Source organism: Coregonus clupeaformis, chromosome 23, assembly GCF_020615455.1.
Source record: "Coregonus clupeaformis isolate EN_2021a chromosome 23, ASM2061545v1, whole genome shotgun sequence".
NCBI classification, from domain to species: domain Eukaryota; kingdom Metazoa; phylum Chordata; class Actinopteri; order Salmoniformes; family Salmonidae; genus Coregonus; species Coregonus clupeaformis.
In genome coordinates, this window is record NC_059214.1 from 60,214,433 (window position 1) to 60,235,143 (window position 20,711).

The 20,711-nt window shown below is 48.4% G+C and overlaps 1 protein-coding gene across 1 annotated transcript in view; it reads right to left on the bottom strand.

The window, feature by feature from the left end:
• LOC121577446 (protein piccolo-like) overlaps positions 1 to 20,711 on the bottom strand; it is a 112,413-nt gene that overhangs the window by 40,056 nt on the left and 51,646 nt on the right. Inside the window, exons 8-18 of the mRNA XM_041891199.2 lie at positions 14,019 to 20,580; positions 12,986 to 13,581; positions 11,759 to 12,826; positions 11,327 to 11,592; positions 10,365 to 11,148; positions 9,110 to 10,187; positions 6,992 to 7,060; positions 6,427 to 6,453; positions 3,914 to 4,005; positions 3,660 to 3,735; positions 3,381 to 3,506 (exon numbers count right to left, since the gene is read on the bottom strand). Of these exons, the coding sequence (XP_041747133.2) occupies positions 3,381 to 3,506; positions 3,660 to 3,735; positions 3,914 to 4,005; positions 6,427 to 6,453; positions 6,992 to 7,060; positions 9,110 to 10,187; positions 10,365 to 11,148; positions 11,327 to 11,592; positions 11,759 to 12,826; positions 12,986 to 13,581; positions 14,019 to 20,580 (10,744 nt within the window). The remainder of the gene's footprint in view (positions 1 to 3,380; positions 3,507 to 3,659; positions 3,736 to 3,913; positions 4,006 to 6,426; positions 6,454 to 6,991; positions 7,061 to 9,109; positions 10,188 to 10,364; positions 11,149 to 11,326; positions 11,593 to 11,758; positions 12,827 to 12,985; positions 13,582 to 14,018; positions 20,581 to 20,711) is intronic.

A 20,711-nucleotide genomic window follows, 5' to 3' on the forward strand; every position in this document is an offset into this window, starting at 1 on the left:
ATTTTACATTTCATATTCTTCTGGGTAGCCACCCTTTGCCTTGATGACAGCTTTGCACACTCTTGGCATTCTCTCAAATAGCTTCATGAGGAATGCTTTTCCAACTGTTTTGAAGGAGTTCCCACATATGCTGAGCACTTGTTGGCTGCTTTTCCTTCACTCTGCGGTCCAACTCATCCCAAACCATCTCAATTGGGATGAGGTCAGGTGATTGTGGAGGCCAGGTCATCTGATGCATCACTCCAACACTCTCCTTCTTGGTCAAATAGCCCTCACACAGCCTGGAGGTGTGTTTTGGGTCATTGTCCTGTTGAAAAACAAATGATAGTCCCACTAAGCGCAAACCAGATGGGATAGCGTATCGCTGCAGAATGCTCTGGTAGCCATGCTGGTTAAGTGTGCCTTGAATTCTAAATAAATCACTGACAGTGTCACCAGCAAAGCACCCCCACACCTCCTCCTCCATGCTTCACGGTAGGAACCACACATGCGGAGATCATCCGTTCACCTACTCTGCGTCTCACAAAGACACAGCGATTGGAACCAAAAATCTCCAATTTGAACTCATCAGACCAAAGGACAGATTTCCACCGTTCTAATGTCCATTGCTCATGTTTCTTGGCCCAAGCAAGTCTCTTCTTCTTAGTGGTGTCCTTTAGCAGTGGTTTCTTTGTAGCAATTCGACCATGAAGGCCTGATTCACGCAGTCTCCTCTGAACAGTTGATGTTGAGATGTGTCTGTTACTTGAACTCTGTGAAGCATTTATTTGGGCTGCAATCTGAGGTGCAGATAACTCTAATGAACTTATCCTCTGTAGCAGAGGTAACTCTGGTTCTTCCTTTCCTGTGGCTGTCCTCATGAGAGCCAGTTTCATCATAGCGCTTGATGGTTTTTGCGACTGCACTTGAAGAAACTTTCAAAGTTCTTGAAATGTTCCGGATTGACTGACCTTCATGTCTTGAAGCAATGATGGACTGTCATTTTTCTTAGTTTATTTGAGCTGTTCTTGCCATAATATGGACTTGGTTTTTTACCAAATAGGGCTATCTTCTGTATACCACCCCTACCTTGTCACAACACAACTGCTTGGCTCAAACACATTAAGAAGGAAATACATTCCCTTTAACAAGGCACACCTTTTGGTTACTACATGATTCCATATGTGTTATTTCATAGTTTTGATGTCTTCACTATTATTCTACAATGTAGAAAATAGTACAAATAAAGAAAAACCCTGGAATGAGTAGGTGTGTCCAAACTTTTGACTGGTACTGTATATATATATATATATATATATATATATATATATATATATATATATATATATATATATATATATATATATATATATATATGTTAGACAAAAACAAACAAGTAAATGTTCTGCCACAATTAGAATACACTGAGATATTTACTCTATCTACATAATTATCTCCACAATCTGTATAAAGCTAAATACAATTATAAACTGTAGGGGATTGTAGGGAGATGGCATATGCAGAGAGAGAAAATGTGTGTGTGTTTGTGTGTGTGCACGCACGCGTTTGTGTGTTTGTCCTTCAAACTCCTCTCTCAGAAAAGTCAAGGCTGTCCCATGTTGCTAGTGTTACTGCCAGGGTGTGACGTCACCGCATCTGAACTGAGAGTGACAGCAAGAGGGAGTAGATTAACCCTATCTCATCCTCAGAAACATCCCTAACTGCAGTGGATTACGCTATAGAACCATAATGAACCAGGCTTTCCCTCTGGTTTAACCCAGGAGGGCTGGATGCAGAGACACGTCCTACATGTGAGAGTAAATCCCTGAAATCTATCAGTGGGAGAATGCTACCGTCCTACACATCGTTCAGGATGTCTGGTAATTACGGTGGTGTGTTCTGAAGTCTCTTCTACTTTGTTATATTCTGCCTGTAGCGTGTACTAGTCTCTGTGCTTCAGAAAGGAGGGTTGTACAGTAATATGACGGACGGAAGCAGAAAGAGGGCGAGGGGGGCTAAATACCGTGTGTGTGTGTGTCAGTGTGTGTGTGCATGTGTGTGTGTACAGGACTCTGAACAGCTTCTACCCCCAAGTCATAAGAATGCAAAATAGTTAGTTAAATAGTTAACCAAATAGCTACCTGGACTATCTGCATCAACCCTTTTTTGACTCATCACATACGCTGCTGCTACTGTTTATTATCTTTCACTTTATTCCTAGTTATATGTACATAGTGCATCTACCTCAATTACCTCGTACCCCTGCACATCGACTCGGTACTGGTACCCCGTGTATATAGCCAAGTTATCGTTACTCATTGTGTATTTATTATTACTTTAATTATTACGTGTTTTACTTTTCTATTATTTATTTATTTTCTTTCTCTCTGCATTGTTGGGAGAGGCCCTTAAGTAAGCATTTCACTGTTAGTCTACACTTGTTGTTTATGAAGCATGTGAGTATTTGTGTGAACATGTGTGTTTGTTGGAGAGAGAGTGAGAGAGGGAGAGAGAGAGAGATAGTGAGGGAGAGAGAGAGATAGAGAAAGAGCGAGTGAGAGTGAGAGAGAGATTGAGAGAGAGAGAGAGAGCGCGAGAGAGGGGGATAGAGAGAGAGAGAGAGAGGGAGACAGGGAGAGAGGGAGGCAGAGAGAGAGAGAGATTGAGAGAGAGAGCGAGAGAGAGCAAGAGAGAGAGAGAGAGAGAGAGAGAGAGAGAGAGAGAGAGAGAGAGAGGGGGATGAGACAAAGGGAGAGAGTGTGTGTGACTGTGTGTGTGCTAAATACAGAATAATGGCTAATACGTTGCTGCATTGCGAAGGGGCAGAGTGAGTTGACAGAGCTTTTTTTCTGGCTCTCAGAGAATGAGACATGACAGACACACACGTTCAGGCACTCAAACACAAACACACATACACACACAAACACCCTCTTATCTCTCTCTGGCGCACAGAGCTTGGCAAAGACATTCACATTGAGCTGACAGTGGCCTGATATTATTATTATACTAATAGATTTCTGCTTAAATCAGTAGCTAATCTGCTCTGAGATGAAATATGATATTGAGAAGTCTATCTCGTCCAGAACACGTGTGAAATAATCAACATACCTCATCCAGCTTAACTCAGACAAATTGAAATGCATACAACATGCGCTTATGAGTTATGATATTGCTATATAAGAATGTTAATCATTGTTTCTTTCAAATGTCACTTTCATTTTCTTTCCGCACGGATTAACATCCCACTATAATAACGTTGCCATTGGCTATAGCCCACAGTATTTTCTCAATCTTAAATCAGACTGTGTCCCTGTATGAACAAAGATGACTAATCTGTTGTTCTCTCCTCCTTCTCTTGCTCCACTTATACCTTACACAAGCACATGTGCACACACACTTACCTTCCACCACTTTCCCTGTCTGTTCGGCCACTCCTCCGGGCGTAACCTTGGCCATGTAGGCTCCTATCTCGCCACGACTCCCAGGAATCTCCTTTCCTCCCACCACACGGATCCCCAGGCCATTCCCTGCAGGGAACACATATATATATATATCAATGGACAATATACAGTATAATAATATATCAATGGCCATATTGGAAATCCATGAGATGATCCTATTACTATCATTAATGAGCAGATATCTACATAATAGAGAATATTTGCTGTATTCTACTCTACCTGAGACACTGGTGTCCTTGGGGTCTCTCTGCAGTTTGAGCCGGGTGTGAGGGAACACATAGGGAATCAGCTTAATCTGGGGGAGGCACACAGACAACTGTCATGGTACAGTACATGGAGTACAACTGAGCTAAAGACAACATGAACAAAACAGGCACTATCAATGTATATTTCATGAGGGGAAGATGGATATAGCAGTTTATTTATTAAATACAGTTGACTAATTTAGACTTATCCTATCCAGCTCCTCTCACCTGTCTCCTGTCCAGAGGCTGTCCGTTTTCCCGATGTTGTCTCTCTGCAGGCTTATCAAACCAGTCAGTGTCCTCCCTCCTCAGGTGGTACGCTGCACAGGGACAGAGACCGGGGCAGGGGGACACAGGGGTGGAGGGGACAGGGACACAGACAGAGAAGGGATACTCAATTGTCAAACCCTTTATAAGCAGGATGGATGCCCAACTCCAAATCAGCCACTAGCCTCTAGCCACGGACCATATATGCACTTAATGTAGATCTAAAGGTATTTGCAATATTGTAATAACTCCAAATCACTCTCTGATAGGCTTGGCGGAGTTTACGTGATGTGGATGATCAGATCTACACAAGTGCCTTGGGGTGGGAGCTAGGTGGCAATGTGAAATTGGGCATAAGTAGCACCCCCTTACAATACTTTATAAACACATCCTTCGCTCCATGTCTACTGCTCTTAAGTGATCAGTGATCAAAGCTGCCTGGAGAGGTGAAGGAAGCGTGGTAGAATGCCAGCTACTGTCCCTTCCCCAGTACTATCAGATCAGTGACCATTTTAGAGACTAGATGGGGATGGATGTATTTGAACTAGGTATGGCATGCAGAGGTCCCCTGTGTGTGTGTGTGTGTGTGTGTGTGTGTGTGTGTGTTTGTGTGTGTGTGTGTGTATGTGTGTGTGCGTGTGTGTGTGTGTGTGCATGCGTGTGTGTGTTTGTGTGTATGTGTGTGTAGATTAACAGGTCATGCATAGAGAGAGTGAAACATCTCCACAGTGGGTCAGGGCCACAGCAGACATACTTTAGGTGGAAGTGGAGGAGAGTGTCTTTCCCAGTCACAGTACAATTCCCTTTGCCCTGAGACAGTGAGGTAGTACAGGGTGTTATCAGGGTGATCTTACAGCATGATCAGTGTTGCATCTATCATTCTGTGAGAGACCCTCGACACATACTTACGTAGTATTCAGACATACCACTGTTGTGGTAACACATGTATGTAATGCAAATGTGAGCTGTATCTGAGCGACCTTGCAATAGTGCATGAACATGAATTCCAGAAATGGGTTTGATATACATTATATATACAAAAGTATGTGGACACCCCTTCAAATTAGTGTATTTGTCTATTTCAGCCACAATCTCCATAGACAAAAATTGGCAGCAGAATGGCCGTACTGAAGAGCTCAGTGACTTTCAATGTGGCACCGTCATAGGATGCCAACAAGTCAGTTTGTCAAATTTCTGCCCTGCTAGAGCTGCCCCAGTCAACTGTAAGTGCTGATATTGTGAAGTGGAAACGTCTAGAAACGGCTCAGCCGTGAAGTCGTAGGCCACTCAAGCTCACAGAATGAGTGCTGTCCACAGTTGCAACACTGACTACCGAGTTCCAAACTGCCTCTGGAAGCAAAGTCAGCACAAGAACTGTTCGCCGGGAGCTTCATGAAATTGGTTTCCATGGCCGAGCAGCCGCACACAAGCCTAAGATCACCATGCGCAATGCCAAGCGTCACCTCGAGTGGTGTAAAGCTCACTGCCATTGGACTCTGGAGCAGTGGAAACGCGTTCTCTGGAGTGATGAATCACGCTTCACCAACTGGCATTCCGAGGGACAAATCTGGGTTTGGCAGATGCCAGGAAAACACTACCTGCCCCAATGCATAGTGCCAACTGTAAAGTTTGGTGGAGGAGGAATAATGGTCTGGGGTTGTTTTTCATAGTTTGGGCTAGGCCCCTTAGTTCCAGTGAAGGGAAATCTTAACGCAACAGCATACAATGATATTCTAGATGATTCTGTGCTTCCAACTTTGTGGCAACAGTTTGGGGAAGGCCCTTTACTGTTTTAGCATGACAATGCACCCATGCACAAAGCGAGGTCCATACATAAATGGTTTGTCGAGATCGGTGGGGAAGAACTTGACTGGCCTGCACAGAGCCCTGACTTCAACCCCATCGAACACCTTCGGGATGAATTGGAATGCCGACTGCGAGCCAGGCCTAATCGCCCAACATCGATGCCTGACCTCACTAATGCTTGTGTGGCTGACTGGAAGCAACTCCCCGCAGCAATGTTCCAACATCTAGTGGAATGCCTTCCCAGAAGAGTGGAGGCTGTTATAGCAGCAAAGGGGGGACCAACTCCATATTAATGCCCATGATTTTGGAATGAGATGTTCGACAAGCAGGTGTCCACATACTTTTGGTTGTGTAGTGTATGTACAGAACCATTTAAATGTGGGTCATTCCAGATATGGATTGGTTAACCACTACAGTATATGATATGTTTACAGTACATTGCCATTGAGATATGGGTCATTCCATGATGAGTTTGATATGTGTAAAGTACCATCCAAATATGGGTCATTCCAGAAATGGGTCTGATATGTTTGTGTGCACGATACCATCTACATCTGGTCATTGAGCACCATGGGGCATGGGGTGTTGTTGGGTGGAGGCAGACATTGTCTAAGCTACATGGGGTTGGGATGTGGTCTGGATTAGACCGTTCACACTGCAGCTCTCACCTTCTATGTTCCAGTTGGGGCCTCCGGCTGGGGTGTAAAGTTATACGTTTTAGAAATGGCTACAACACAACGTCAATGAATCTAAGACTTATTCAGTGGGCTACGTCTCCATCCACTTATACTGTATATCACATGCACTGAACTAAATCTATGTCAGCACATGCTTTGTAAGCAAATAAATACATCTTATAACATTATAGTCTTTCGGGGAGTTTGCATTTCTAAAGCAAAGCGCATGAAAGATGTATGTCATAATATCAATTGTAGAATAATTGTAAAATGATCTACAACAAATACATGGGTATTTACTAATATATCATCAAATGCATAGCATTGAGTTAGATACTGTAAAGTCACATGGGGACTAAAGCAGTCTAAATATTAAAGGTAGACTCAGCTATATGACATCACAGTGGGGGGACTTCTTTGCTCTTGCCAATTGGCGCCCTTCCTTGAGGCACGGCTGGGTATCATATTGCGGAGTGTCCATTTAACATGGTGCTGCTGTATTAGTGAAGGGCAGGCAACAGGGCCAGTGGTGAGGAACTAAACTAGAATACTCTACCGTGTCTGATACTCTCATGAAAGATTCTGGGATCATCTCTGTTCAGTGTCAGCATGGAGTCAGTTAGGGCTGGAACCAAGGCAGATAGACACTCTTATTTATGTGGGGTCATATTTGTGTCTACTGCTGATCAACTACTCACCAGTCTGTCATTGGGTTCAGTTGTATAGTACATTTCAAACACTACTCTATGAATTTCTAAGAAAAAATGCTATCTAAAATGAATCCACTTGCATATGAATGTTTATAGGTCTGTGTGTTTCTGCTTGTAAAAAATAAAATAAAATACATATGTAAAGTTAAATGGTGGTCATCCTGAAACTGACTACCCTATGCCAGGCCTATAGAAGCATAGGAACAGAAGCAGAGGGGCATATTTAGGAGGGTGGTCCTGCTTAGTAAACACTTAAATGGATACTTCAGAATTTTGGCAACGAGGCCCTTTATCTACTTCCCAGAGTCAGATGAACTCGTGGATACCATGTTTATGTCTTTTCAAGCATATTCAAGGAAGTTGCTAACAAGCGTTAGCACAATGACTGGAAGTCTATGATAACTGCTAGCATGCTTCCAGTCATTGTGCTAATGCTAGTTAGCATTGGCTCGTGAAACTACATCTAACTTCCTTCATACTGGATTCTGAGACATAACATTTTTATCCATGAGTTCATCAGACTCTATGGAAGGTGTTAAAGGGCTTCATTGCCAAAATCCCAAAGTATCCCTTTAAGATAGAAGGAAGGACAGCTGTAATTTCACACTTACTCCCCAGGAGGAGATGGGGAGAGAACACATTAATATGCTGCCAATCAGAAGAGAGCATGCACATTTACAGTCCCTTAGAAACATTCACAGCAACCAACATTCATAGCAACCAACGTCATGCAAAATATGATTTAAAGCTTTATTGAAATGGAAACTCAAACACATTTTATCTCACAGCAACATGCATGAATACAAAATGGAAAATACCCAAGATGGACAGGGATGAATATGCTATAAATAACTATGTGTGGTGTGAGTATCATAAAATATCCTGTATGTCTACTATCAACATGGGTTCAAATCTAAAACTCAAATACACAAACAAATAATCTACAACTACATAATCCTTAGGGAAAAAATGTAATTGCATTGCTATATACATTTGAGTATAGTGCTCTCTGTATTACTACTGCTTTAATAGTACATGTGTGTATTGCTGGGCAGGAGACAAAGTGAGGGAGGCAGGTATTCTATATAAATGGCTGACTGCATCGTTTGAACAATTACAGTAAGTAGACCCAGACCCACACATAGTGATTCAGCATTAGGCCTTTAAAATGGCTGCTGCCAGCGGGCCAAGCTCCACAATAGCTCCAAGGGTGCTTGGAAAAGTAAATATACTGTATGTCTATCTAAAGGCCTGACATACTTCCTGCAAGATCCAGATAACATTTTCTGTCTGGAGAAGTAGAGGGAAAAGGAGAAGAAAAAGGAGGAGAGGGAAGGAGTGGTGTAAATCGCTCTGGATAAGAGCGTCTGCTAAATGACTAAAATGTAATGTAAATGTAGATGAAGGTGCCTATAGGCTATAGACAGCACCCAGATGTTAGCGACAGCTTACCGGATACTGTTGCATATTCATTAGTCTCCCACTCATTCAAATATATAATCGCCCTCTTTTCTTTCTCTTCAAAAGCAGTACTCAGAGGCACTTAAAGTGTGTGTTATTTATGATCACATATTATCCACTATTGGTACATCTCTGTTCTGTATGGTTTAAAGAAGCCCTGTATCTCATAATACACATTTGGTCAGTGATGAAAGCAGGAAACCAACATGTAAAAGAAGAGAAGAGAACTGGAGCATGCTAATAACATCACAGATAGTTAACAACACAGACATGCTGTCTCATACATAACATCAACAGTATTATGTATCAGTAAAGAAAATAAATAGTGTTGCATGCAGACATCAAACAAAACAGAAACAGCAACCAGAACAAAACACAAACACAGTTATGTGACAAAAGCCAGAAAATATGTGAAATAACACGTGATCAGGAGCCTTCTCAGGCAGACATAAACACAGTCAGGAGCATGCGGTAGCTGCATGACAGCCTCAGGAGCCATTTACCTTCGCTGTCAGACATGGCTCCCCCCAGGTCGTCCATGATGAAGGCTATGTCTCTGTCGTAGACCCCACTATTTCCCCGTGTAGCCCTGGACTCCTCCCTCATGTGCTGCTGGACCTCCGGCAGGGAGTGGCTTGAGCCAAACTGGTCTCTGGAGTCAGCTGAGATGGGGGGTAGAGGGCCGGCTGAGGCTCTGGCCATGCCCATGGGCTCTCCCACAGGGCTCAGAGGGCTCTCCTCCTCTGAGTTCTGGGCCACGATGGGGATGCGCCCGCGGCTCTGGCTGATAGGCAGGCTGGTGGGCTTGGTCCTGGCCACCCCCGAGCCGAACGCTGCGTCCAATGCCTCTCCCTCGCTCTTCAGCCTGAGAGAGGAGCTGGACAGGTCCCGTTTGATGGACAGATCCAGGCCATAGACGGAAGTGGGGCGGGAGTTGGGTCGGGAGGAGGGGCGAGAGCGCGTGCTGCTGGGGTAGGTGGTGTCGTCCTGTAGGGTAGACCTCATGGTGGGTCCCTCCAGGTCAAGGGACTGGCCCAGGTTCTGGCCCACAGAGCCAGCCAGGTTAGATCCCAGGGAGGAGTCCAGAAACTTCTGCTGCTCAGACAGGTTCTTCCTCAGGCCAAAGGTGATCTCATCCTGGAGCAGTCTGGCTCGCGTGGACAGGTTGGTGACAGACGAGGCTCCAGAGCCCAGGAAGCTGCTGTAGTCCGGCTCCAGGACTCTGCTCTCCTGGATGGAGGAGAACTTGGTTATCTTGGGGTCCAACAGGGCTGCCTTTTTCTGGTTCTTTATCTGTTTCTGGTAGAGCACAGCGGCAGGGAGCTGCTTAGCAGCTTGTTTCTCCAGAGTCAGCCGGCTGATGCTGTACTTGTCAGCCTTAGGGAAGTGTCTGTAGCTGGGGTCAGTGGGAAGGTACTGGGGCATGCCCAGGCCTGAGAGGTGCTCCAGACCCTCTGTCCCTCGTCTAAACTCCTGCTTTATCTGTTGCTTCAGGAGCTTCAGCTCATAGGGCTCCTCCATAGAGTCCTCCTCTCCTTTACCGTAGCTATGCAAACGCGAGTTACCAAGGAACTCTGCAACCTAAACAAAGACAATACAATAATTTATCATCATCGTCAGCACAACACCCAAGTGAACAGGCAAATGCGGTATAGCAAAATACAGATTATAAAAAAACTGAGCAAAATACAGTGACATACAATATGTAACAAAACCCACATGCCACAGAAGAACATCTACTGTTTAAATATCAGTTACCTCTGCAGTGCGCCTGGCCTCAGCAGCCCGGAGCAGCCTGTCAGCCTTAGACAGGTCCTTAACAGGCAGACTGAACCCTGAGCCCAGCCCTGCAGAGCCCAGCACTGTAGAGCCTTTAGTCAGCTGCTCTATGTCCTCTATCAGAACATAGTTCCTGGCATTGTGGTGGTCGATGTCAGCGTAGAAAGACTCAGCAGATATACTAGACATGGGGCTGGAGGCCATGCTCCTCTCCTCCAGGCCCATCCTCAGTTCCAGGCTGCCGTACTTCCCCACGCCATACCCCCCCTCGCTGGAGGAGGGTACGATGATCATAGGCTGGTTCCGGATCACCTCGTAGTTGGTGGTGTTCTTGGACTGGTAGCCTGAGGACTGGGTCTGCTGGTGGGAGTGGGAGGCCTGGGGGTAGGACAGGCTGGGCACAGAGGAGTAGACTGACTGACTCTGGTAGGGGTGCTGCTGGTACAGGGTCTGCTGGGGGTAGTGGCTGGTGGCCTGGGTCTGGGGGATATACTGGGCGTAGTGGGAGTAGGGACTGGTCAGAGTGGAGTACTGGGAGTCAGCCTCAGTTTGAGGGGGAATGAACTGGTCGAACTCTGACTGGGGAGCTGTCCTGGGTCTCTCCAGGCCGTGGCTGCTCCCTCTGGTCTCCCTGATGTTGCTGACCTCACTGTCCGACATGTAGTCTCTCTCCTCAGCCACACCCTGCAGGTAGGCCCTCTCCCTCTTCTCCCTCTCCTGCAGCAGGGCATCCTTACGACGGTTGATGCCCATCTCCAGGTACCTGTTAGAAGGAGAAGATGGGATTGGATTTATATGGTGATTTCCAAGTGCTAAAAATGTGGAATCACTTCATACACACCAAAGTGTTGTACTCATCTAAAGCATGTTATTGTATTATAAATCAGAACTGGTTCTATATTGACTTGCCTGGTTCACAAATGGTTAAGTTAATAAATTACCTCAGCTTGGCATCAATCTCCTTCTCCTCCTCGTCTAGCTCGGCCTGTTTCCTGCGGAGCTTGGATGACTCTCTCTCCACCAGATCCAGCTCCTTGTCGATGTCCTGCAGGATCTTGGCCCGGGCCATGGTGGTGTGACGGCCGAGCCGTCGGCGCGCTGAGTTGGTGCTGTAGCCTGACGGGCCAGTCAGAGGGTCATCCTCCGGGGGAGGGTTGGGAAGGGTCCTCTTCACCTTCTTTCCAGTGCCTGATGGAGAGCCCTGGCCCTAGGACAGAAGAAAAAGCAATAAGATAAGAGATCAGATTATTGCCAGGTGTATTTTCGACAAAAATGTAAACAGCATGCAATTCATGTGTTTAACTATGCCCACTTTAATGTGGTCATATTTAACACTATCTTATGTTACCAGTATTCTTACTACAGTGACTTACAGAGTAGCTGTTTGAGTAGTGGTAGCCTATCCTGTCCTCGGTGGTGGGGCTGAGAGACTTGGTGTCAGGCAGAGACTTCTTTCCAGGCTTCAGCATCCTAGGGCCGGAGGAAAACCTGGATGGGTCAGTGGTCAGCCTCTTCTGCCCTCCCTCCATGGCCTTACTCGGGGACAGGGGGGACACGGGAGAGTAAAGCACCTTGGGGGACTTGGGGGCAAGGTCTGCCTTCAGGTAGGCGCTGTAGCCCACCTCTACGGGCGAGTGGCGCCTGGGGTCCGTGTCTGTCTGGCAGCTGAGGCTGCCTCCTCTCTGAGAGTTCTCTGGGGCTGAGATGTGTTTGATGATCTCCACCTTAGTGTCGATCTGGATGCCGGGGCATTTGATGCTCCCAGAGTGGTCGGTCTGGACAGAGATCTCTGCCACAGTCTGGATGGCGATGCTGGAGACCTTAGCGCCACCGTGTTTTCCCTCGCCGCTGTGCTTGCTGGAGCGGGAGCGCCGCCGTGACCTGGTTGGCATGTCCCACTCATCCTCCTGGTCCTCCTCATCATCAGTCTGAACACTGCTGTCTACACCCCTCCTGTTGTTCCTCTTCCTCCTCCCCACATATGTCCTGTCTACTGAGTCCTCATCGTCTGTCTGGACCCCACTGTCCACTATCCTCTTCCCTACCACCCCTGTACCATACCCCTGGTCACCAGGCTGCTTAGACCCTGCTGGCTGTTTCCTACTGAGCTGCAGCTGGTCCTGACCTCCACCCTCTCTCTGACCCTCACTGGTCACATACTGCACCCCACCCATTAGCTGGGTGACAGTGGATGAGGTGGTGGACTCATCCCTAACAGGCCAGTATTGACCGTTATCCCCCACCCCTGCATACTGTGCCTCTAGCAGGTTGTCTGAGGATCCTATGGTACCGTAGTGCTCCTCTAGCTGGTGCTGTAGCTGCACCTGGAGCTGTTGGATCTGTTCTAGCTGTTCCCTCTGCTGGTTGTAGGTCTCCTGCTGTGCTACAAGGTGCGCCTGGTGCTCCTCTTCCTGTTGCATTAACAGCTTCTGTTTCAGAGCCTGTAGAATAGAATAGATTAGATTAGAATAACATAGTTGTCCAGCCAATTGTCCATGTGCTTACAGTAACAGATTACAAACACATTAAAGACAGTGAGCTTGAACAGTGACCACGACACCATACATTAGCACAGGAGACATATACACACAAATTCATACCTGTAGCTCCTCCAGCTCCCTCTGCACCATGATCTGCTCCTGCTCGCGGTAGCGTTGGATCTCCTGCCTCTCCCACTCCAGCTCCTCTGCCAGACACAGTTGCTTCAGCTTCTCCAGCTGCAAGAACTCCCTCTCCATCTGATACTGGGTGATCTTGCTGTCGCCCAGGTCGGGGAACATGGGCGACGAGGCCAGGGCCTCCAGAGAGGCTGCGATTGCCTCCAGGGTCTGGTCAGAGTACAGGGCAGGGAAGCCAGTCATGATGTCAGTCAGAGTGTTGGGCAGCAGGTCCTTGGGCAGGCCAGTGTCCAGGCTGATGATCTGGTGGCCAGGGTCGGTGGTGGGGATGAAGCCGTAGGGGTATGGAACTGGGGCTGGCTGCTCCTGGAGGGTGGTGGTAGGGGGTATTGTGGTGCTAAAGATGGACCCTGGCTGAGTGGTAATGGCATATGTAGAAGGAACAGGGGCTGCTATGGAGGAGTATACCATACCGTCTGAGGATCTAAGGACACTATAAGCAGGGACCTGAGAATATGGAGCAGTGGATATCCCAGTATACGCCCCAGCAGCTTTACTAGTGTAGTCTAGAGCTTCACCTGTCATGATGGGTCCAGAAATGTAGGTTTAAGTCAATGATTAAAACATCATACAGTATATACATGTTCTGTACAAAATAAAGGCCATGCAGATTTGATTTTGGGAGATCATAGCACTAAGCATGCAAGTATCTCCAGTCTGTCCAGCTAGCACGATGCAAAGCCAAAATATTGTGGAAGAACACGCAGGCATTCGCATGCATCTGTGTAAAAAGAAAGAAAAGACAAAAGGAACAGAACATTGATGGAAATCAAGATAATTTCATAAATCATGCAAAAGTACAGTAAATGCTCATTAAAATCATAATGGAAAACAAACAATGAGGTAAAACAATGTTCAGAGAAATAGGTTTCCATTCAGAAATCAAATTCAAGCAGGTAAAAAGTTGAAAAGAACACAAAACCTAGCAAAGGTGCTGTATTTCTATCATACCAACCTGCTGATATTTTAGCAGCTGTCAGGTCTATTGCACTGTCCGAGGCTACGTTATAGTCATATCCAGTCTTTCCATTATAGAGGAAGTGTCCTGCATCAGCCAGGTTGGTCTCAGACATGGCCTTGCCGTTCAAGACCTTGATGCCATAGACCCCAGCATGATCATACTGGTAGTTGTCGTCTCTGTAGCCGAAGTGGTTGTCAGGCTGGCTAATAACCGGTGGCTGGGTCCTACAGCTCCCTGTGAAGGGTAGCTTGTAGATGACGTCACAGCACACATTTCTCCCAGCTGTCAGATCTATGGGCATCCCATCATCGTCTACGACAGTGGTCACCACAACAGGGCTGGTGCCGGACAGAGCCACCATGGCCCTAAGGGGTCTTGAGGTGGACAGGTCCACGGCCCCTGTCAGCTCTGAGAGCATGGTCCCCCCATTGCTGATAACTGGGGCTATGGTCACTGGAAGCCTGCTATCTACTGTGGAGGCTCCATAGGACAGGTTGATTGGTGTCTCTTTGTCTGTCACCCTACTGACGATAGGCGGAGAATCTACCCGCCTGTATACTATCTGTGCCAGAGGCTCGAATGGTTTGTATGTGGTGAGAGGGAGAGGCATAGAAGCAACATAACCCTGCAGATCTAGAGGCTTTTCTGCTGGCTCGGTGTAGGAGGCAATGGTGGCTGAACAGGTGACGATAGTGATGCTATCAGTGACAACAGACAGCGTGGTGGAAGGGGTGATCTCAGCACTCAGGTTCACTATCTCTGGCTGCACTGCCGTATGTCGGCCACTAGAGTTGCTACAGACGGACTGGCGACTCGATTCCTGAGGCGTCAAGTCCATCCCTGAATCGGTCATCTTTACACCAGCCTTAATGGTGCGGAGGTCAATGGCATCACCGGAATAGATCTTCCCGTTCTGTTTGGGAGAGGGCTGGACTTTAGCCAGTTCTGGCTGGATAGGGATGGCCACTGCGTCTGACGCAGGAACCTGAGGCAGCCTCTCATGGACCACAGACACAGTGGTTCTCTGAACCTCGGTGGTGACCACCTGAGTGACCAGGCTGGGAAGGCTCTCCGGGGGCTGGGCTGAGGTGGAGATAGAGGAGGAGTACACGTGGCTCAGGCTGGACACCACCTTCTCAGGCCCACAGATTTCCTGGCTCTCTATCGACTCCTGGTGGAACTTCCTGGTGATGGTGACTGGAGCCATGGAGACAGTCTGGGGAATCTCCTGGCAAGAGGGAACTGACATTCTCCTGGTGTAGGCTTCAGTTGTAATGACCTCCAGGGGGGTATCATACTCTGATGAGTAACTCAGGAACTCTGATATTTCCTGTGGTGGTTGCACTGCTGAGGGGATGGATCCTCTCCTGTATGGGACTTGGGCAGCATATGCCTCTAGAGGTACCTCTGTCTCTGCAGGCATTGTGATAACCTGGGCCATAGTTAGAAGCTGCTGCATGGTTATAGACGCTCTACTTGTAGTGGAAATAGCCTCAGTTGTAACCACCTGGATGGGTGTTTCATATTCTGATGGGTAAGTGATTACTTCAGCAAATGTGTATGGTTGTTGTGCTACAGAGGATATGGATGTCCTTCTAGTGGTAGTGGCCTCAGTTGTTATAACCTCCGTAGGGATTTCATACTCTGAAGGCAAAGTCATCACTTCGGCCACTGCTTGTGATTGTGGTGCAGCTGATCGTATTGACGGTATCTCCTGCTGTAATGGCATTACCTCTGCCATGGTTTGTGGTTGCTGCATTTCTAATGGTATTGATGCTCTTCTATAGATATCCTCAGTTGAAACCACCTCTATCAGAGATGGTGACTGATGCATGGTTGAGGGTGTAGCTTCTACATGGACTCGGGTGGCCATAGCTTCAGTAGGTATTTCCTGCTGTAACGGCATTACCTCTGCCATGGTTTGTGGTTGCTGCATTTCTAATGGTACTGATGCTCTGAAAACGACCTCTATTAGTGATGGTGACTGATGCATGGTCAAGGGTATAGCTTCTAAGGGCATTGCTGATACCTCTGCCATGGTTTGTGGTTGCTGCATTTCTGATGGTATTGTTGCTCTTCCACACGTGGCCTCAGTTGAAACCACCTCTGTAGGTATGTCCTGCTCTGCTGGTAAAGCCATTACTTCAGCCACATATTGAGGTACAGCGGGTATTGATGCCCTTCTACCAGAGGCTTGAGTTGCAGACACTTCTACAGGAACATGTGGCTCTAATGGCATTGTGATAACCTCAGACACTGTCTGCGGTGGCTTGGCTGTTGGAGGTATATACGGTTTCTTGATTGGAGCTGGGACATTGTGTACCTGAATAGGCATCTCCGACCCTGCTGAAACTGTCACCATCTCAGATATACCGTATGGAGGCTGCATAGCTGATGGTATGGAAGGCCCCCTTGCTGTTGATTGAACAGTGACTCCCTCTAGGGGTGCTGCTACTTCGACTGGTACTATTGCTGCTGTTGGTGGTGGCGGCTGCCTCAATGAGGGAACTGATGCTCTCCTGACAGTGGCCTGGGCTGAGAAGGGCTCAATGGGTGACTGCTGTTCTGACGGTGTGGTCCTAACCCCTGGGCCTGTCTGCTTAGAGGAGTGGATGGACCCTCTTCTGATGGGGGCTTGGACAGTGATACCATCTGTAGGTGTGCCAGGCTCTGAGGGCAGAGTTATCACAACATATGTCTCCAGAGACTTGGCATTCCTTGGAGAAAGAGGGGACCTGGGTGAGGTAGCACTCATCTTGGACTCCACTGGGGTGGTCAGACTCAGAGACAGGGCATTGGGAGGTTCTCTGGTCCTGGGCAGTGTTGTGGATGTGAATGGCTGTGCTAAGCTGGCTTTCGGAACCACTTCTCTGGTCCTGGGAAGTGTGTGGCTGGCGGTGGGAACCACTGGAGGTTTGACGCTCTCCCCTGGTCGGTGGCTGAACACCAGCCCTGCAGGGATGGACACAGGCTTGGGGGGGACTGGAGGGGGTGCAGAGGCCTTGTGTACTGGACTGGAGCCTGCGGTTGTTACAGTTGCCTGTGCCATTGTCAAAGCAGCTGAGACCAGCACTGTTGTTGGGACTGAAGATGGGATGGAAACTGAAGGCTTTTTGGGATAAACAGCTGGCTTTAGTAAAGTGGCAGGGGGTGGTGGAGGGGGCAAAGGACGTGGTGGGGTATCTGCCACAGGTATATATGTGTCTGAGCTGGGTACAGCAGGAACAGAGGGAGCAGTATAGAAAGGAGCAACACTGACAACCACAGGCCTTGCTGCTATCTGACTACTGCCTTCAACCACAGCAGAGGTGGTAGTTATTGCCACTGAGTTTGCCACAAGGTCTTGGGTCATCTGGCTGAGCACCAACATGTTCTCCACATTGGGGACTATGATGACCACATGCCCCTGTCTGGTTGGGGTCATCATGACCTGAGAGCCAGCAACCCCTTCTGGCCGGACGTCCTCCACTCGCGGCTGTACATCCACCACCACAGACTGTATGGGCTGGACAGGCAGAGCTGCTCCCATGGCTATAGTGGTGGTCATGGTTGGGGAGACATTATGGATGGCCCTGATAGAGGTAGGCTCTGCTGAGGTCTGGGGCAGGGAGACTGATGTAGACCGAGGAGGAGGAGGAGGTGGGGCTTTTTTGGTGGAGGCTTGTCTCTGGATTCGGCGTGTCCCTACGGCTGGGACTACTACTGGGGTTGGAGGTGGGGCAGCAGTCTGGACAGGGACTGAATGCACCACTGTAGCTTGGGCAGTAGCCGAGGCTGACACAGGTGGTGGGGCTTGGGATGAAACTGGCGAGGTGATGGTAATCAGGTCTGGCATTTGGACTACAACTGGAGCTGGGGCTGGAGTTGGAGCAGAGACTGGACCTGGAGTTGGCACTGCACTGGGAGCAGCTGGGACTGGAGATGGGGGTTCAGAAGGTACTGGGCTTGGTACTGGAGTTGGTGCTCTGACCTGCACAGAAGGTGGACCCTGAGCAGACATCTGGGATGGAGATGTAACCAGGTCTGGCATTTGGACTACAACTGGATCAGGTATCTGCACCACCACTGAGGCAGGGGCTGGGGCTGAGGCAGGGACTTGGGGTTGGGCTGGTGGAGCACTAGCATGGACTGTAGTTGTAGCTGGTGTTGGTGCTTGGGTTGGATCTGCCACCACATCTGGAATTGTGACCAAAACTGTGGTTGGAGAAAAAGACATAATGGGTGCAATAGAAGGAGGGGAGATATCAGCAGGGGGCTGGGCTGCGAAGGGAGCTGCTGCTTTGGCCAGTTCTGGTGTTGGAATGGACACTGGAGTAGAGTCGGAGGAGAGAGGACTTGGAGCTTGGAAAGAGGAGGAGGACGTAGCATTGGAGGCTAGACTTGAGTCTGGAGTCGCTGGTGAGGTGGGCGGTGATACTGGAGAGATTGGTGATGGTGTGGTAGTTGTACTGGTGGCTAGAACTGTTTCAGCGGCAGAGGCAGGAGCTGGAGTAACTTTCGCCTGGGGAACCTCACACACTACAGTGATCGGTTCAATCTCAGCTGCCTCTGTTATTGGTGTATGCTCTGAAACTGGAGTGGACTCTACCTGTTCTTTAGTCTCAGACTCATCACTAGGGGTAATATCAGAGGACACTCCCACTCCATACTCCTCTATTATACTATCGTCCGTCTCATCCTCTCCAGAGGAACACTGGGTGATTTTCAAGTCCGGTATGGGGAAAAGAGCCCTCCTCATAGTCATATCCTGAGGAACTGTTGGCTTTGCAACTTTGACCTCAGGCCGTTTAGGAGGTTCAGAGGGCCGTGGTGGAGCAGGACGTTTCTTTTTCTTAACGTAGGTAGAATCAGCATCTAACATAGGCTTCTCTCCCTCTGCCTCACCAACTTTGCAGCTCTTAGCTGCAGCACTGGATGGTGCAGTCACATGTATCTCTGGATTTGGAGTGTCCATAGCTGACTGAGCCCTCTGAAACTCCTGCTCTATCAACATCAGTTCCTTCTTTTTCTGCATCATCTCCTCATATACCTCTTCAGGAGACCTTAAACCTTTCTTCCCTGGTTCTTTAGCATGGTCTTTACTGGGCTGCTCCGGTTGGGCTGAACTACGTTTAGCTTCAGGCTCCTCCACTAGGGACTCATAGAGGTAGTCCTCTATGGCCATGCCTCCGTAGAGTGGCTCTATCTCAGGGACTTGCTCTGTCTCTCCTTTAAGAGATCTAGCTTTCTGAAGCATCTCCTCATATGCCTCCTCTGCACTCTTTAGTGGCTTTGCAGTACTGAACTTCTGTCCTTTTGGAACAGCTATCTTGGCCTCTGTGTGAAACGCCTCTGAATCAGACTCCATGCTAGGAGAATAGTCAGAGCCTGAGGTTTTCTGAAGCACTTCCATCTCTCTAGCCTGCCTCACCTCCTCAGTGGGCGAGGCATTTTCAAAAGGAGACAGGTTACTGAGCGAGGTTACAGGGTGATCCCATTTCCTCTGAGTCCGTAGTTCATCTTTATCCCTCTTGGACTTCTTAGAGCTCCTCTTCCCCTGCTGCTGGTCCGATTCCTTCTGTTTCTCCTGCTCCCTGAGGTGATCTTCCTCTTCCCTGAGCTCCTCCTCCTCCTCTGACGAGTCCTTGATGGTGGGGAGGGACTGGCCAGCCTGCCTGTGCTTGGCCTTGCGGTGCTGTTTCCCCTCCCCACTCCTCTTGTGACTGGGGCTGCTGTCGCTGTCCTCCTCCAGAGAAGAGGCTGAGGTGGGGGAGGTTCCAGGGGTGAAGCTGGACACCTGGACACTGGATGACCCCTCACCTTTGGACTTGTCCTCCAGAGACTCTGTGATGCTCTCCACCTCAGCATCCCCATTGTCCGTGCTCTTTGTTCTCTGCCGCGTCATGGCTTTCTTAAACACAGTGGTGAGCTCAGTGAGTTCAGTACTATCTACAGTGGTTTTAGCCTCAGATCCTGGAAGAGATGGTCTCCTGGCTGGGCTGTCTTCATTATCCATACTGCCTTTCTTTAGCAGAGGTTTGGATTTGCCTGATGTGTTATCCACCTCGGCCTCCTTGGTCTCCTCCTCTCTGCACTCTTTCTCCTCTTTTTCCTCCTCTGAGAGAGACATCTCCTCCTCTCCTGTCATTCCCATGATCTGCCTGCGGATGAACTCCTCCTCATCCACAGATGAGTCTGGGCTGACTGCTGGGCTGTCTGCTTTGTAGTCCTCGCTGCTGGACGACGCTGCCGTGCTGACCGCTACCGCACTTAACCTCCGTCTCTGGAGCTGGGGCGAGGGAGAGGGTTCGCTTCCACTGCTCTCCTCCATCGGCACGTAATTCAGATGCCTCATCTCCCCATTCACCTCTTCCTTTCTGACTGTCTGCACCTCCTTCAGCTCCTCCTCGGAGGTGTAAGAGCCCTGTGAGATGGGAAGTATATCTGGTCCATCCTGGGACTTGTTACTATGGTCCTCAGTCTTGGTGTCAGCCTCAAATGGACTGGTTGGGCTGGACTGTACCTCAACTACTACCTGGTCCACTAGGTGGGAGGCTGCAGTTGACTCTTTCCCCTCCTGAAAATGAAAAAAAGCATCAGAAGACATGTGCTTGTCCTATGCATAGATCAATAAAAACATATGTCTTACACACTTTGCTGTCTATTTTTGTTTATGTCTGCTGGAGCAAATTATATCTGTGTGAACAG